Raw genomic sequence first — 20,018 nt, forward strand, 5'->3', positions numbered from 1 at the left:
CTTAATACTACGACTGTGATATGCACGTATGTGATGGTGAGTTAATTGCTAATTGATGTCATAGTTCTTACAAGATACATCATTTTCGCTCATGCCTTCCGTGGATTTAGTGTTAAAAAGCATAATGGCAAGTCTACAGTAAATTTTGATTGCCATTTTCACTGTAATGAATTGTGTCCAATTGTAATTTCAGTTAGTTATTTTGCCTCCTTTATTAGCAGTTCCTGTCTGTCCTTTTTCCTTACGGCGGAAATGTAGGTTTTCTCGATCGCTGGTTGTGTGGTTTTCTTTTGTTGACTGGTTAACTTCTTCGGTACAGTGTAAACTTCGGTTGAAGCTGCTCTCTTCATTCTTGTGTTTTCTGTAGCCGAGGATTGAGTTCTCGCAGGTTGGGAATTTAATGTTATAAGTTAGGTCTTCCTTCTGCGTTTTTTCTTATTTATCTTCTGGTTTGGTCTGTTTGTTATTACTATTTTCACTATGTCTTTGCTTTGGTAAATCTTCGCTTTCTGTATCCATGACGATCGAAGTTTCACTTTCTAATGTGTCTAAGTTCGATCTTGTGGCCTGATCTGTCAATTGACTGTCTTTTCTGGTGTCTCCTTTAAGGTCAGGTTGTTTTGAACTTCATTATTGTTCCCTTGATCGGATTCTCTTTATGTCTCATTGTCTTGCTGATCCTGCATGGTCTCCGTCTCTTGCTCGTAATCTTCTTCGTATTCAGTGCAGTTGAAGCTTTTGTGGCCAAAGCGATGACAGTTAAAGCACTCTATTGTTGGGCATCTTGATTCGGAGTGTCCCAGCTCATCACATTGTTTACATCTATAGTTTGGGCAGTTTCTCATTAGATGATCCCCTCTCCCAAGCAATTGTTGCAAACCCTACTTTGGTCATTTTGTTTCAGTCTTATGTGAGTGCCTCCAATAACAACAGCATATGGTACTTTTTACCTTGCTTGGTAATTCAAGCCGCACAAATCGTGCGGAACGAAAAGTTCATTTTTAGATCATTTTTCCTACGTCGGGCCGATGCCTAATACGGTTTGTGTAACTCCCATAACATAGACAATCTCTGACAGGTATAACTTTATGTGAAATAACATGTTTACGAACTAACCTAGTCCCTATAGACAAGTGTTCACCGATATTGTCTGATTTTAATACGACACTTTTTTTGTATAGTGAAAGGCAATTAGCTAAGCATAACGGTACAGTTCATCGAGCAATACACTTTCTTCTTCCAGTGACCCTATTGAAAATTATTGTTTTGAACAAGAGACAGCTTGATACACCTTGAGATACCTTTAAAGGTATATTCCGGGTACTTCCTTTTGTCAAAACCACAGTTTGAATGGCGAAGATTTTTGTCTTAATTTGGTGATATCGTGCGATTGCATCTGGCAACAATAAAGTGAATATTGTCATCATGGCATTTCAGCTGAAAATATCTTGTTTTTCAACATGAAATTTTGCTATCTTCAATTTTGACTGCTGACAAACATTCCGAATGTATTAGCATTCACGTATATAAATCAACAACAATCTGATATGGTATCATTATCTTATATTAGATTAACCTTATCGTTAATTAGTTCACTAATTTCTTGAATATTTCAGTATATGCTGAATTCAGGAAAAAAGAAGAGAAACCCTAATGGCTAGCCATACGTATTTCACATACACAAACACGAAATCAACTGAGCTATCACGGAAATACACTGCAAATGGACATTACATCACAGTGACTACATAACGTGACCAAATTGAAGAAGCGAGTTGCTTTTCGTAAAGATTGCGACCATTTATTCGCTACAAGGATATACCTGTTTCTGTGTACAATGATGATTAAACTCTGAAAGCAAAGTGGAAAGATTGGATAACTCTATACTCCCCCGTGAAGTATATGGTCTGTTTCGACTGCTGTACCTGATAAACATGTGGTAGTTGATCCTATTAATAGCTCCGTGTATTGTTAAATTCATGTTGTATATTGATACTTAATACACTGCAGTTCATTACCATGATTAGGTTGCGCTTAGAGACATCTGAGAGACATCAAGAGTACGCAAAATTCATTTCTATATTTGCTGCTTCATTTGTGTCATGTTAATTCCGGAATTTTGTGTTAAATGAAACAAAATCTGTTTACGTGTATTTTATCTCACAGATTCCGTTTTTGAAAGATATGCAGAGATTGACTGTCAAAAGGTACCAGTTCGTTTGAGAAAGGTACTTATTTTTTCGTTTGATTTATTGAGAGAAGACACAATGTGAACCATTAGAGTAAAATTATATGGGAGATTGATGCCTGAAATAGAGCTATTACCATTCGCAAGATTTTACGTTCCTGTTGTTTCGAGCCAGTAATACTTGAAATTTGAACACTATATGCAGTTATGTAGAAGTGTACGCCATGTAGCGGACAAACACAGTATCACAGGAAAATGAATATTCACAAATGTCGCGTCAAAGGTGGCTAGTGTCCTTTCCTTTGCGTTTGGTGGGAGCCAACGGTCAAATTGTGATCTATAAATATTTGTCTTGCGACGTGCGACATCTTTTTGTGTGGAGGCTAAATGCCACTTGAGGTCATCAGCTACTTTTTAAACACAGTATTACAAGTGGAGTATTGGCAAATATCATACCTCGCCAAAGACATGCTTATAATTAGCATACGTTCCTCCTTGTTTTGGTGGACTTTACAGGTCAATTAGGACAGAGGTCACAAATGACGACAGTCGAACTTTAAATCCTGTAACTAAAGATTGTTAACATGGACAAACTTTTCAGACCTATATGACATCATAGATTAGTGGTGTGATGTGATGTAATGTATATTTTTGGAGGTCAAAGCTTATGTAAGGTTGACAGCGTTTGACATCTGAAGATCTCAAGAACACATTTTGTTAAGAACGTTAATATTGGCAATTTTTATTCATAGTCTGGCTCATTGTAGACGAGGCAAATGTTATTTCACGGCATCGACGTATACATTAACCTGGACCGCCTACGTCAATGGGAGAGACGCGCATGGAAAGAAACCTACCAACCACGGAGGGTCATGTTATTTGCTCCCTTGTAGCACCCAACTCTTATAGTACTCCTTGAATGTCATAGGTGTCAAATTCCTTGTGAAGTTACGCGAGCTGTGCTACTGCTAGCTAAGTGGTAAAAGTTTTCCAATGTTAACTGTAATTATCAATTCCAAAATTGCGATTTTGAGTATTTTTCAAACATTCGAACTGCATGTACATAAAGTACACATGTACATAAAGACGACAAAGAGACGACAGGATTCGTTGTTCCTTAGCTACACAGGGCTCCTTGCCGATTTTGCACGTAAACAAGCGCGTATGATATGATAGGAGTGACCACCGTTTGCAATATGATACCATGGTAGTAGATGTTCGAATAGTAGCCAGGGTCCATGCAGATTAAGCTTTGTATGAGGCGGAAGGTAAATCGAAACAACATTATCATCCAAACCTATAAGTAGTTGTTCTCAAATTTTCCGTAAATGTCTGTCATAGTGGCGTTCTTTTTCTGCAGAACGCTTATCTCTTCGAAATGACAAAGTGTTAAATAATATGTTAGTAGCATCTAAAAAAGCCACGTGAATGGGCCGAGAGATGAAGGACCAGCTAGTTATTTCTTTTAATAATCTTCTTTTAATAATAAGACAGTTCTCAAATGTCTGTTCTATTATCTGAATACTATAAAGCTTAACACGCTTTAAATGTTGCAATGGGGCTATATTGTCTTACATATGGAAGAGGGTTGGGAAATGGGAGCAATATTGATAAATTCCACATGATGTAGAATACGTAAAGTAAATAAGCGATTTGAAGAGGGGGCAAAGAAAGAACAAAAAGTCTGTTGTTATATTCAAAAGGCCTCTGCTTTAAGATTTATTGGTGTTTAGTACCCTATCGAAATTGTACAGTATGGATAGATTGAGGGCAAAGCGCATATTAGACAATTACCTTATGAAGAGTTCAAGTTTCATACGTTTCTTGCTTTATATACATATAAAATGAGTCTGAAAATATCACCTGTCAGTTAACAAACAGGATACAAATAAAGCATGATGCCGACGATTTAAGTGTTACAGACCAAACCAAAACTAAAATAAACTAAACACAATATGGATACTTTGACGGAAGAGGATATTGATATTTAATTAAGCCTGAGAGAGTTTATACTTCATTTGTTTCTTACTTTATGTCACTTAAAAGTGGGACTGGAAATATTTCCTGTCAGTGAACAAACATGATACTAATGCAGCATGATGCCGACGTTACAGACCAAGGCAAAACTAAATAAACTACTGCAGCCGTTGTGTAAGAATGCGCTATTATGCTGGTTCCACTAATTCCAGAGACGAAAATGTGTCTTGGAAATGTAAGGCGATGACATCTCTGTGTACACCCACACAACCAGAAATTCAAATGTTTTGACATTGTTGACAGCAATAGGCTATTGTATAACTGAGTTGTTCATACGTTCGTAAAAGCTTTACGTATACTAAACTACCGAGCCGTTAGTGTTTTCATTAGTGGTTTACGCCTGCATAGTTTGGCAGCGCCTCGTAGCTATGTTGATTTAATCTGCGCATGACACGATAGTATGCCACGCTAATCATCATCAAACTGATAACCATTGCAACGACCACGATGGAGAGGGAAGTAGTGAAAACCGATGAAAAGTTGTGAGGTGTTCCATTAGCTTCGCCCGCCTTCACTGTAATACAGAAACGAAAAAAAAAAATCTTGAAACTGAAATGCATCATCAAGCCAAAACGGAAAAGTTATGTGTGTACGCAAGCAAGTAGAGCGGTCTAAAAAATAGTGATTCTTCTGGAGTGTGAATGCTTATAAACTGGCTTTTGTATAACTGTCAATCAGGGCGTATTACCAAAGTGTTATGATTGTGCAGAGTACACCCCTGTTGCTTATGAATCTGAAATTTTACACAGAATTACCACATTTTATAGGCTAGCGAAGTCGTTCACATTGCTACACATTGATTTCTTATTTACGTTCACATTGCTCAATTAGCATACTTAAATTTGATAATAACTTACGAGTCTCGGATCTGTCGTCAATTCCTTCGAGTAAAATAGGCCCTCTTACAAGTCGTTCTACTTTCTGATCATATTGATGAATGGATCGACGATAACGGCTCTCTTCGCAGCCTCGACGGCACTCTGAATATGTATCATTTACGTCACAGACAATGACCTCGCAGTGAACCCAAACCTTATGGCAAAAAATATGTATTTCCAAAGTACAATTACACAAGCAATATAGTGTTTGATGGAAAGTAGTATTTTCCTAATAGTAATAAACCACGACGTCTCTCCCCATCCGCTATACTCTCCGTCTAAAACGTCATAACATTGGCATGTATAATGCAGTACAAGGAGTGATCAATATATCAGCAAAATGATTGTATGACGATGTGATATTTCCATCAACTGATTTTCTACGTCAGGAGAGACTTGTCATGATTCTCGCTTTAGTTTAAAACTTATTCAGTTAGCCTGAATGTTAAGGCTTTCAACTATAAAATAGTACGCATGAAAGTCAAACAAGAAAGTAACGGAGACATCAGTTTATGTGATAGAGTTCTGAATTCTCACATTGCCTTTTATTCAAAATATGACATATGGACACTACTGACCAAATTTCAATCTGCCTGACAGATCTTTATTTGATTAGCTTCTGGGATAGAATTTAGTGTTGCCAAGTCGTTGATAAGGCAGCAGATTCTTACCAAAGCTGATACTAAAATCCAGTGACGTAACAATGGTTATTGGCACAATGAAATTTTGAAAAGAGAAACAAAGGTAGGATGCATGCACAACTTTAGCTCATGCTGCATGTTATACTACCGAATTAAACAATGGCAAAAATATCAACACAAGACAATGTTCTAGTTTTAATGCCCTTTCAGGCTAGTTTCTTATGGTAAGCATGCCAATCCCGACGAGGCGACCGTAGCGATAACGTTTTCGTATAAATTCTTGTTTACTTTGCGCAACAAATCTTACCTGTGAATATTCATTTCCAATGTCTCGTCTAAACCTAAAGCTTGAGATTTCAAAATCCGCCTGTTTCGGAGTTTGTAGTGTTAGCACTCTCACCGCGGCGTTATTAGCACCGCATCTGTGAAAAGAGAATTAAAATCAAATTATTGACGCTTTGGCAACTAAACGATAACTTTCATGATAAATTGGTATTTTCTACTTGTTCAGCTTTCATCTGTCTTATTGGTATTCACAAACATTTTAATTCCTCAGTTTCAAGTGTAGCTTCTGATATGACTAACTATGAGCTTACTTACCCGTCTCTAATAAATTCGTAAACGAGATAATCTTCGTAGTTAGGAGAGGGCGTCGCACGACAGCTACGCAGGTGGATTTCTAAATTATCAGCGGCTCGAAGTAGCTCCGATCGAAAGAATAAGTTTGTACCAAGATGTGCCTCTACGGGATACGTGTTGTATCTAACCGTGTACGAGATATCCGTATACATAGCGAAGTCGTAGACAAAGCTTCCTTTCTCACGTTTCACGATGTACTCGCTGATAGTCACAAAGTGTGAAAGGAGTTTCTTGGATCGGTCGTACTCACAGGTAAACGGAATCTGCAAGCTTAGGTACTCCACGATCATGTTTGTATTGTTGTCATGATTTACGACAGTATTAGAGTAAAAACTGTGTGTTGAGTTGTCCTTTTAAGCAAAAGAAACGAAGAAGAAAAATTAAAAGAAAGAAAAGAGAAAGAAATAAACAAAAGACAGCATGACATTTAATTTTGGAAAATGCTAATCACGTCAGTGCCGATGATGTTGTTAATTAATTAAACGTGACATTACAAAGACAAACATGAGCACAAGTCAAATGTATCTCCTCGAACGTTCTCTACTTTATGACATTATCTCTTCTGTCGTCGTTTCGTATTTTCTTTCATTCTTTCAATCAAATTGTGATGAGCAGTAAAGTATATGCAAATCAGGCAGACAGGTAAAAAGCAATTAACTTAAAATTTGAAATGTATTGATTAATTCCGACTTGAAGTGTGTAATTTAATATACAATGTCTGTACCTGTAAACGTTAGAATGTGTGTAGCCTATGTATTCTCGCGTGAATTGAAGGGAGTGTGAGTTTGTGTAAAGGGGAGGGGGTGAGGTAGGGGTGATAGTGAATGAAATTTTCAGTGTACCGGAGATAACTGACAATGTTTGTGTTGATAATTACTCTTTCATCCTTACCGGTACTTTTTAATGCAAATATGCAGGAATACATGAGCCACCTCAATCGACAATATTCTAAAAGATAGATGTTATTTCATACCGTGTATTGGTTACCACAGCCGGTTAGTGAGCTGTTAAGACTGATGTACTGATGATTGTCAAAGCTCATGCAGCCTGGATTCCCAGCACCTCCCAGGAGATAAAGCCCGGTAGTCTCAAATGAATCTTCAACCAGCTTTCGTGGGATGTCGATCTGAAAAGATGTTGGGCCACAGCGGAGGACAATTTCGTCACCAAACTCATCATCGTCATTCGGCGTAGGTGTCACGGTAGCAGTTTTATTAGTGACGTTTGGACTGGCAGTTGTAGTTGGAACTGTAAAATGACATGACAGAGCACGGTATTGAATAAATATCCGATCGATAGATAACAATTGATATCCGACATCTTAAATCTGTTTGTATAGATCATGGAAAATTAATTTTGCCAATATGCAGGTTCTCAATGCGCTGAATGCATCTAAGGGAAAACTATAGTTTTGTATAATTCACATGTCCATGAAGAACGAATAACACTACGCGTACGTTATTTTATGTAAATTTTGATATTTTTACAATCACTCTGCTTGCTTATATCAAGTGGCCATTTTGTATCATCAAACCGCTCCTTTATGTATATTGCCATTAAGATCGATGTGAAAGTAGCTTTACATAAAAATGACAAACTCTTTGTTGGTTGACGTTTGAAGAATTTAGAGTATCGAGGTATTTAGCATTTGTTCAATAGTATAAAACAACAGAGAAAAGTTTTAAATTACCCTGAGTGACGAAAAACGTCAATTGATTTGGATCATCGATGGCTGCAGACTCTATTCCGCAGTAAGTCGTGGTTCTAGCAGCTCCCGACTCCATTAAGATGTAGTATGACGTCATCTCACTCAGATACTGAGCAGGAACGACAAACTGAAGGGTGTTGTCACCAGGAAAAGAGACTTGTTGATAATTTTGAGAATCAACCTGATAGACGTTACTTCCTGTTTGGGTGTGAAGAGATATCATAGTAGATCTGGATGGTCGAGCAACCTGATGTTGAAAGAAATAGAGGGGGAAAGTTAATCATTTTGTACATTTATTTTAATAATTATGTTACTATGAATATATTAAATATCACTCAGTCAATGGTTTAATATTCAGTTCATGGTCATGATCATGTTAATGATGGGACATTCCGACTCAAATTAGCACAGACAACGTTATTCCTTGTTTATCAATTCGCATATCATATTTATTATCTAGATGTTCTGAGATAAAGGTTTGTACGTTATCGATGTATCTAATAGGCAATTAAAGTAGGGAATTTAGTAAACACTTTGTAGGCTACTGTTTGCAGGTTATTTCGTGCCGTATTTGTTCCAGTCATTATAGGCGTTGTAAATCTATTAAGGATTATGAGGTAGGTATCTAAAAGTGAAAATTGATCATTTCACTGTTTGGAATTGTTTGTTACTGATCCACACGACCGGCAAGGCCATATAGCAGGCCATATGGCAGGCCATATAGCAAGGCCATATAGCAGGCCATATAGCAAGGCCAATAGCATTGCTATTTGTGTATGAAAACGTGGAGGAAGTGTGGGAAAGTCCTTGTTTCCATGTTCCTAACTTTCTGACTGAGAAAAACAAGGATTATAGGAATTCCATGACGACGTCGTTTAATGACGTCGTTCCATGACGACGTTTAAAAAGTGTTAGCTCATTGGTTAACGCCGGTGCCTTCCAATCAAAAGGCCCCAGTTCGAGTCACTCCAAGATGAATGTATGTCTTCTAGTTACAGAGTTGTTGACAATTGAAAACTCATAATCATGGACGTTAAATATGAATCTAAGGGACTGACGTCGGTCAGCTTGCGGCTTTGATAAGCTAATGAGGCTTCTTCGCGAGTTCCTGCTTGCAGGAGGATCTAAAAAATAAATGACAGCTTACCGCCTGGTCATAGCGTACGAGCACTTGTAAGTCTTCTAGTGGCGTATGCTCCCCGTTGCCTGGTCGAATAGTAATTATCTCTGGAGGGGGGTCTGCAGGGAATGGAGAAAGCAAACAGAAACATAGTTAAACTTCAGAAATTCGGGATATACCGTATGCTTTCACTTATCCTTCAACCTGCTTGCAACCACGCCCTCTACTTACCGTACAGTGATTAGGATTCCCTGTCCTTGCTCAAAAAACCTACGCACATCCAAATAATGATCTGAAGTTAACTCTCAATTACCTCAATCCCTTTTTTGCGATCACAAAAAGAAAAATATGCTTCTTCAGAGGCGTAGCAATAGGTGGTCCATTGAACTGCAGGGGTCCCCAGTGTCCACAAGGCAAGGCTAAAGGTACTTCAAAATAAATTCGGTCGTGACCCGGTTCCATTGAAATCCTAGCTACGCCACTATGTTTCCTTACAACTATGCAGTCATTTCCACGATAACTTGTACCGACACTGATGACTACCTATGATCAACTTTTCGAACACAAACATATTTAAGGGGTAAATTAGACTGCAATAAAAATACGAGAATTAATGAACACCAAAGACTTTCTACAACAACAAAAATGGATATGTAAGGCTTTACATATTTACGGGTACCATAAAGTTTTAATTACGAATCAGTTTATTCCCCAAAAAATGTTTGAGATACTTACTACCAGTAATGAGAGTTATACATGTCTGTGCACCGAAGGATCTGAGAGCAAAATGACGTAAAGTAAAGACGTGAAAGCCCAATCTGGTATACAGCAGCAAGATCAGATCAGATATTAGATATACTTAATCTCACCAAGCATTTCTAATGCTGAACTAACCTTTTCCTAAACCCACACAATAAATTAAACTACGTCCATCCAAACAACTATCAGTGAAGATATTTTCTTAACCATACAGAAAAAAACCCTACTGTGTGATTTATAAGGAAATTTAATACGACCTCTTGTTGGTTCAGACTAAAGTGCTTTACATGACAAATGCTTTACATGATGAATGTTTTTTAAAGTATTCCAAAAGGATACTATCCCATGAAAATGGCTCTAACAATAGATACAATTTAGGCCGCTGTTTTTGCAATTACGTCTGTATTGTTTTGTTGTTGTTTTGTGTTTTATTAATTTAACATGACTCCAGCTGGTAGACAGAAAAGTCAGACTGCTGTATTATCGTTTAAAATTACCCAACAACTCAGATCAATACTTTCCATATTGTAGATGGCAAAGCATAGTGTAGGCAATATATGCACTGCTAACTGTGTCAATGTAACCTATGTTTGTACCGAAATAATGAAAACTTACATTAAATTTTCCTTCATCACACGTGACCATTTCACAAGTTTTTGTTATTTGTTACTAATTAAAGGAATTGTCTGGTGAAGATTTTGATACATTGTCCTCATAGTTCTAGTTTTGCTCTTTCTAACTATGTGAAAATTGTCCTCATATGACATTTTCTTCTTGTAGAAATCTGGTTTTAAATTCACCAGTTTCTCACCTACAGCACTGTTTGTTCGAGCGCATTGTTGAATGACGGTGCAGGCAAAAAGGCAAAACGAGCGACTCGAAGTGAGCACTCCCATTTCCGCAGCACATACTCTCTCGCGTGTACGTATATGCACAGGTGATTGCTTACTATATATTACGTACACATCGCGAACGTACGTATACAGCCTACCATGTCCACTTCGTCACGTACATAGCGTTGCATATAATACACTCTCACACTCAAACCACAGTTCTTAAATCGTTCTTTGAAATCGCTGAAATAAACTTCACGATTCAACTTTACAGTAAAAGGAAGCTTGAAATGTATTTGGAACATCAAAAGCTGACACTTGGCGGAATCGATGTCAGAGTAGAATTTAGTACCGAGACGCTTAGGCTTCGCAGAACTGGCCGATTGTAAACGTTAGAGTAGCCTACATGCCAACATCATTTCCATAGGAGATGGACAGCGCAATGTATAAACAACGAGGAGTCTGCTTCTCAAAGTTATCTTCTGTTACACAAAATCATGAAATTACCGATGCTCTGCGTATATGACGGCTTAACGATTTGTTTAATACATATATTATTTATAAAAAAGTCACCGAAAAGTAAGGAAGAAATTAATCTGTGGTGTTTGTCTGTGTGTAAATGCGGTGTTTGTTGTGATTACTGTAGGAACTGTATAGAGCGTGGGTTATGTCGCAATCTACATTTGCAAAGATTCGTTACTGTTCAAAGTAGCCTATATTTGAAATTTCCATCCTAAACGATTAAAAAATCGTGTTTCTGTCAAACGCAACATTAGCGTTCTCATATTTTGAAAAACATGTTTGGAAAATTATTTATCGTTTTGAAGGTAACGCCTAAGGCCTACCAGACAATTCTTTTAAAACTTGTAAGCCAGAATTGTTCGGGGATTCTTCCTGAACATATTTGTCTACCGAGAGAAATTTTGGTGAGCTAAAATAAAATCTAAGAATTTGTTTTTAATTGATAACATTTAAGTTATATACCCACCCAAGGTTTGTCTCCGCATTAAAGCACATGATTTCTTCTTCTCCAACTGTGATTGGGTTCCAAGTAGTATTTATATAGTAATCCGTAGGCAGGCCGTCAGGGTAAGGTAGGAGTTCAGATTTGATCATTCCAGGCGGTGATATTGTTGTTATTTCAGTAATGCTGATTGAAAAGTAGGAAGACATTAGGGACACATGAAATCAACACTACAAGTACTTACCAAATAATGTTCTCTCCATGAGTTTTACTGATGAAAGTGAACATAAACGGCGTGGAAAGTTGGTTGGAACGAGGATAGATTCAAATACAAAACAAAAACATAAACACCCCCCCCCCCCCCGCAATAATAATCAGCAACATTATAGACATGTCTTTGCATTACCATTATTTTGGTATAAACCTTTAGCATATGTAATACCAGATAAAGTGTGTATGCGTTACATATTATACTAATATATTATTACTTTTATGACAAGTCCAGAAACAGTGACCGACAGTAAATAAGGGATATTAAGAACTTAAAATATTGGTTTCTTACAAATCAACAGGACATGCATCCACGACCGACTGACCGAGAACACTTTTATCTCTGACCACGAATGAGAATGAATGTCTCTAGCAAAAACTTTGTCTGAAATTATTGGAATCGACAAGTACAACACAGACAAACTATAATCATGTAAACCAGTCATAATTTAGAAACTTCTACAATACAATACAATGCAATAATAATTTCAAGGGAGAACATCTCACTGAGACATAATTCAACTATCTAGGGAAAAGCTTCTCAACATCTCGGAATAATTTAGAGAGTACGTACCTCTATCAATCAAGTACTTATCAAAACTGTGTTTTTTTTCTGTTTGTCATGCATGAAACTTGATGATAAGAAGTATTGTTCTACTTTTAGGGGGGAAAACAACTTTTTCGGTTGTGGTATAAGTTTTATTTTTAAATATTTTGTCAAAAGTTGCAACTTCTATCCCCTTGTTCCCTTTTGCCTTCCAGTAGCATGCATTATCGCAAATAAATGAAGTCGACTGACTTCAGTTTAGTGGAATTAATTTTGATCGGACAGACTGATATGAAGGAAGTATCTTTCATTATCTACTAATGTCTTTATTTGTTTACCTGACATTCGCGGAACTGGTCCTAGCGATGATCGGTTCATGGTAGGTACCGTTCTCTGGAATACCTACACAAGAAGCCGGGACCCGTGTTGGAGGAATAAAGACTGGTTGATCCAAGCAAGAGACTGAACTGCTAATTACATCCACAAGGAAATGCAGAGGTATAAAACTGAGAGGTTGTGTTGAAGTTGGTGTCGCAAAATCCATGATTTCTATAGAAACACCGTAAAGCCCAACTGAAAGCCCAGTCGTATCCCATGTGATAACACATGTTCCCTATTAAACGAAAGTTACAGGAAAGAAAATGAGTGTCACAAAAATTCTATTTGGCATGCGTCCACAACCAAATGCATTTCTTTTCCCGATCAGAGCACTACACGAGGAACCGTACCTTAGGACTTCTGTCAGTATACGACTTACATCATAAGTATGCTAAATATGTAAATCATTTAGAGCTTTCAAGACGACCAGAAGGATATAACAGATAATGTGTTGTGAGTTGACAGAATCTTGAAGAATTTCAAGAATAGTACAACAGAGTGAAGGACTTCCATCTCTGTCGATGCAGCTTGTCCTTTGATAAACAAGACTTGTAGAATTTCTGGTCATACTATTATGATTCTTATTATGATGGTTCCCTTCACACTAAAAACAAAAACATGCCAAAAATGGTTCTAAACATAATGATACTTATACAAATATGATAAAAGCTTTTGAAAGACTACGGTCGTTCTGTTCCTTAAAGGAATTGTCTGGTGGAAGATTTTGATACATTGTCCTTGTAGTTATTATTTTTCTCTTTCTAACCATGTAAAAATTGTCCCCATTCGACGTTTTCTTCTTGTAGAAATCTGGTTTTCAAATTCACCAGTTTCTCACCAAAAGTACCGTTTGTTCGAACGCTTCAATATGGTGATTGACGTAGTGCTTGCAGATAGGCAAAACAGGCGACTTGAAGTTAGCACTCCCAATTCCGCAGCAAATTAACTCACGTGTAAGCACATTGGATTGCCTCATATATATATAACGTACATACTCGCGAACGTATATACTACGATGCTCAGTTGGTGTACTTGTATAGCCTTACACATAGTACACTCACACTCAAACCACAGTTCATAAACTGTTCTTCGAAATCGCTGAAATAAAATTCACGGATCAAATTAACAGTAAAAGGAAACTTGTAAAGTATTCGTTAAACCGAAAGATGAAACTTGGCGGGATCGATGTCATCGCAGAACTGTCCGATTGTAAACGTTATAGTACCCTATACACGCGAACATTCTTCGCGCTGGAGCTGGATACCGCGATGTATAAACAACGAAGAGCCTGCTGTTAAAACTTATCTTGTGTTACACAAAGACCACGAAACCACCGATCTACTACATATATCGCGGCTTAAGGAGTTTTTTAAATCATATCTAATTTATAAGAAATTTCACCGGAAATTATTGAAGAAATTGATCGAATCGTTGTCAGAGCAGAATATAGCACTGAGAAGCTTAGGCTTCGCAGAACTGTCCGATTGTCAACGTTTGAGTACAGCCTACATGCGAACATTTTTCGCGTTAGAGCTGGATAGCGCGATGTATAGCCTGAACAACTCAGAGTCTGCTGTTAAAATTTACCTTCTGTTACTCAAAGACCACGGAACCACCGCTCAAGTACATTGCGGCTTAAGGAGTTTTTGAAAACATATCTAATTTTTAAGAAATTTCACCGGAAATTAAGGAAGAAATTTATCTGTATACAAACGCTGTTTTTGTTGTGATTACCGTATAGGTACTGTGCGGAGGGTGGGTTATGACGCAATCTGCTATGGCAGAGCTGACGTCACGTATTGTATTGTTCAAATCATATTTGAAATGTCTATCGATAACGATTAAAAAATCGTTTCTCTGTCAAACGCAACATTAGCGTTCTCATACTTTGACAACATGTTTGGAAAATTATTTACTATTTTTTAAGGTAACTTCTTTGGGCCACCAGACAATCCTTTTAAATTTAACACACCATCAAAATTAAAGTATGCTTGGATGAAATTTTCCAATAACTTGTACAACACAATGTTTCACTTTATCAAACATAGTAACGGTATTTAGTAATAACATTAACAATAATTGAAAGCCATCACACTACAAGTATACTTAATGTTGGTTTGTAACTTTTCCGATGACTGCAATGTTTGATATTTCATATATTTGATACGTTTCAACTAATATAAATATAAAAATACTGATAATAATAATAACATATATATGTATATATATTTATATATGTACGTATATCAGCGTCCATAGCCTAGTTGATTAGGGTGTCCACATGCGGGAAGCCCGGGTTCGATTCCCGGTGGAGGCCGGAGGTCTTTGCGCTGTTCTGGATTTTCCAACTCATTACAATTTCAAATGTTTACAAACATACACACAGATACGCCCACCCATACATAATACACACACCCATACGCAGACGTACATTTTAACATGGCGATCTTTGATATTTATTGATATCATTTGAGTTTGTTTTGGCGCTTCATAACATATACATATTTCTATACTCTTTGGATAAGGCCTTACATTATCAAGCACAGCTCCAGGTAGGTTAAAGCAACCAGTACCACAATTAGTTGCCCAGAAACACCTGACGTCGTCACCATCCGGATCAGCCACTGGAATAAGTAGAAAGAGAAGATTGTCTGCATGTTTAGGTCAAACCCAAATCGTCGTAGCATTTTGAGTCTTTGAGACTTTCTTTTCAAATTTCATGACTGTATATATGGAAACATTCGATTTAGTGATGTCACCATGGCAATGGAGCTGTATTGTCTTTGCTTTTCGTCTTTATGTGCGAATTATTGGAATCATATTTTTAAAATTAAGAAAATGCAAAGAACATCGATAGCTAACAAAAGTCTCCCCCCGCCCCCTCCCCCCCCCCCAAAAAAAAAATTGTATCACATTTCAAGTATAATATTAACGAAAATGTTATAAAAGGTAATATAGGCAATTCAAAGAACATCTGCAATGATGACATTACATATCACCTGCAATGTTCCACTTGCTTCATGATGGAAACATTAGGGGTTCATCTGGTATGAGTTGATAACATTCAACTAACCACATTCTATGGAGCTGAGATATAGGAACACTATATTAAGATGGGATTTCAACTAAAATTGTAGAATATTAATCATGGGTCACATTAAATGTCGCCGGAATATTTGTGGCGTTTAAATCATAGAACCAGTGTAAGCAGATACGTCTAGTGTCTATATCCTATAGAAAAAGTTTGTGATATGTAAAGCTGCGCTTGTCAGCTAATAGACAGATGTACCAACATGTGCACTTTGTTAAAATAAATTGCTGGAGACAGCTATGAGAACATTCCAAAAGTAGATTTATATAGAAAGTGAAGATTTTGAAGAACATGTGTAATAATGAAATCAAATGATGGGAAAAAAAGGGAGAAACATCTTCAGAAACAGAACATCTAGTGCCGAGAGCAAGTTACTCATTAAAATGAGGTTGCCCAATAGCAACGAGGAATACTTTTGTCTTCCTTGTCAGCATCACATTTTCTGTCTCAGGAATATTCCTTTAAAATAATTTTGAAAATATGAGAGAGAGACGAGTCCTTTAAGGTCTTACCAGGTATAGTAATGGTGTTGTGACATTCTTGGTGATACCGTATAATAGGCAGTGTTGTAGTTGTCGGTGATGAGTTGATACGACCGGTGTCATTACGAACACTCAAGTCAATCGCCGCCATTAAAAACCAATCCCCACCTGCGTAGTTCATTAAATTTATCCAACAGCATCCAGAAAACCTGAGAAAGAACAACATGAGACGACAGTCCTGCTTTGACGGATGTTTTTGTTGTGTGTTGTATATATCAATGTATTAATGGCCTTTGAGACGGAAGCACTGTTGTTGTGGTGATGAAATGGTGATGAGGTTGGTCGGGAAGGGATGCGAGGTTGGGAAGGATGAGGGTGAAGGTGGATTGGCTTCAGCCTACATCCTCGAGACTAACTTAAATTCCGTCTTACCTCATCTTATATCAACGCCTCTGCTACTGTTTGTAGACATTATACCCTCGATACAGAAGTGAAAGTGTTAATTAGTTCGCAATTTTTTGTATGACATTCACCTTGAGTTGGTGAGAGAGAACAAGAGGTCGGAGAACTTACCAAACTTGGAAATTGGGAATATTTGGTTGATAAAAGCCAGAGCTAACGCCACTGGTCCAGTCTTCCGTCTCACTAAAATCCGTGCAAACATGGGAGAGCTGTTGATTCAGTCCATAGCAATTGCATTGCAAGGATCCTTCTCCATCAAGCAGATTGCCTCCAGCAATGTGTTCATCCGTACAATTATGTTGACTTCCCCAACTACGTCGCCATGACATTCGGTAGGATATTTCAATCTATTGGGAAATTGAAAATGTTCAAAGGAATGTTTCAAGGCATGTTTGAAAGGTCCCTGTTTCTTTAGTTCTAGCAAAGATGCCGCGTGTACAGTATGGATTCCCCTCGCTTTGTGTTCAGCATCAGAACAAGGTAAATAGATGTTGAACCTTTTCAACGCGTTTACATTGGACCACGTGCTTGGTATCTCACCTCTCGATTGTGATCACCGAACTGGAAATTGAGCATTGCTTTATAGAAAGAAAGACGCAAAACTGTAAGTCGTGTCACGTGCATGTACTGTAAATTGTGTCAAATAAAACGCATAACAAACATCAACGGAAATTAAAAGTCACCGCTGATCTCGGGTCAACACCGAGCTACGTCTACATAACAAATCGAACACCGACGGAGGGATTTGATCCTTTCTCGATCCTAGCCTATCGCGGGGTAACAACCTTGGGGCCTGATCCACGTTTACACGACAAAACAATCGGATCCAGAGCGTAGGGTTCATTGTCACGATCATGGTCTAACGTAAACGGAGCAATAGTCTCAAAGCCATATATAAACCCGGCTCCTTTGCCCACCCGAAGAGCAAGATTTTTTTAAATGAACGATACCTATAATGCAATCAACATTAAGAGAGCCGTTTCGACAGTTGGGGAAGGGGGGGGGGGGCTGGTAGTGAAAAAACGCACCTGTATAGAGTGCACATCACGAGGAGGTTAGTGGGCTAGTGAACATGTTCTATTTCCAACCCACGCATCATCGGTTAATCAAATTTTATTTTATGAAAATTTTCATATCGACATTACATTCAAAATTGTTGCAAAATATAAACGTCATATAACCAGGGTCTTACATTCATCATTTGTCGAGAGGGATACTGATCGATTTCAAGATCGACTCCGCTTTTTGCGACCGACTGTAGTGACAAGCTGATAAATGGTTTCTAAAAGTAAACCAACCAAAAGCGGCAACTTGCTTTATAATAGCATCTGTACACAGTTATTGAATGAGAGCCCAGTCAGAAGTTGCAGCACTGTACTTAAATCTTGCTCGTTTTGCCGCGATTTTTGAGCGCAACAGAACATTTCAGAGAGATGAATTACACCTACAGTTCTCTGGAATGAGGCTAGTGAGGGTACAGAAGGCGAGTCCCAGGAAGCTCAAGTGTTCAGATCTTCGTTGTTCTCTCGTAGCAAGTAGTATGTGCGAGAGATATAAAATTCAATATGTATGGAATTGATTGTGTTTTGCGGGTTTTTTTTCGGAGCAACTTTAAAGCGCAAAAGAACATGTCAGAAAGATGAATTTAATAAGTTATGTGGAAGGTAGTCCAATCCCGGTGCAGTGCAGACGGTTCATTTGTAGCAATGTGTAATTAAATTTCATTGGAATGTATTCAAAGCCCCTGTGTGGGATTAGGGGGCAAACCTTTCCGAAGTTTAGCATTTTGTTAGCATAATATACTAAAATAAAACATTACTGTTATTAAACTGTTTATCCATTAATGAGCCTATGTAAGAGAATGTGTACAAGTAAGTTTCCCTGACGTTTCGATCCTAGCAGGATCTGCCTCAGAGGCTAACTGACAAGCATAATATATAACTTAAATAATGGAACTTTGGAAGTAAGGGAGGGTCAGTTTTGTTTTATCGCAGCCGACTGGACAGAAACCGGGGGAGACAAGCATTATGTTGGTAGGGGCGACCACCATTCCCTTTTTTTTTGCCGCCACTGGACTAAGTAACCTTTTCCCCCTTTATACGGTATATCACAACAGGTATTGACCGAGCATATACATTCTGCTTTGAAAAACATAACATAGACTACATTACTTTCTAACTTGCTAACAAAACTTATTTACACTGAAGCAAAATAAAAATGGTAATCGAATCACTTTGCTCATTTTAAGTCAGTCGTTCCCGCTGTTAGTTCTTATCAAAAGTACGGGCACATGCCAACTATTTATCTCTATGCACTAGAAAAGTACAAACAGTTACTGGAACGTTACCCCTCCCCCCCCCCCCTCTCTCTCTCTACTACCCCAAGCGAATCCCTCCGTCGCTACTACCACCATGAATATACTTATTCTAGTGCATGGGCCCGTGCAAAGAAAAGTGGAAATATTTAAAGCAAAACGATGGTTAGGTATTTATCCAACCAGCAAATAATAACGCTTACAACATAACGTATAGAAGAAAAACTAAAAAACATAAAGAGCAAACGACGTAATTAAAACAAATTAACAAATTCATTTACCTGTGGAATGTTGCTTTGATGACTATTTGGTATAGGGTCGACAGGTCGCCAGGTAATGAGACCTCCTCTGAAATGAGATGCCTCTGTCTCACCGATCGAAACTGAAAGCGCAAGTAACAGGATGACCCAAGGAGCAGACATCTTGTTTCTCTGACGTTAATTTTGGCTCCTTTCTTAGAATGATGAAAATAATTTGACGTTGATGATATGAACATCGAGTTGAAGTTTGAAGGTTAATCGGAAGCTTTCCCCATATTTATAGTAAAACTTCCGACCTAAGGATTAAGGGCTAACTGATGGCGACTCTGCTTTATTTACACAAACAGATGGCTGCATTGCTAAAGGATTTTTTTTTAAATCTATTATATCGTTTACTTTTTAACTGCACAGAAATGATAAGAGCGTTTGCTCTTTCCAGTATTCTAA

The 20,018-nt window shown here is 37.8% G+C and overlaps 1 protein-coding gene across 1 annotated transcript; it reads right to left on the bottom strand.

Moving 5' to 3' along the window:
- Positions 1 to 3,802: 3,802 nt before the first annotated feature.
- LOC139963807 (uncharacterized) lies at positions 3,803 to 19,805 on the bottom strand. The gene is made up of 14 exons (XM_071964990.1): positions 19,593 to 19,805; positions 17,109 to 17,344; positions 16,566 to 16,744; positions 15,495 to 15,586; positions 12,923 to 13,197; positions 11,792 to 11,953; positions 9,947 to 9,987; positions 9,239 to 9,330; positions 8,074 to 8,338; positions 7,357 to 7,631; positions 6,345 to 6,733; positions 6,052 to 6,166; positions 5,083 to 5,257; positions 3,803 to 4,739 (listed from the first exon to the last, which is right to left on the bottom strand). The coding sequence occupies exons 1-14, from the start codon at positions 19,731 to 19,733 to the stop codon at positions 4,552 to 4,554; spliced, it is 2,625 nt and encodes an 874-aa protein (XP_071821091.1). The 5' UTR covers positions 19,734 to 19,805; the 3' UTR covers positions 3,803 to 4,551.
- Between the last annotated feature and the right edge of the window lie 213 nt (positions 19,806 to 20,018).

This window comes from Apostichopus japonicus, chromosome 3 (genome assembly GCF_037975245.1).
Source record: "Apostichopus japonicus isolate 1M-3 chromosome 3, ASM3797524v1, whole genome shotgun sequence".
Classification (NCBI taxonomy): Eukaryota; Metazoa; Echinodermata; class Holothuroidea; order Aspidochirotida; family Stichopodidae; genus Apostichopus; species Apostichopus japonicus.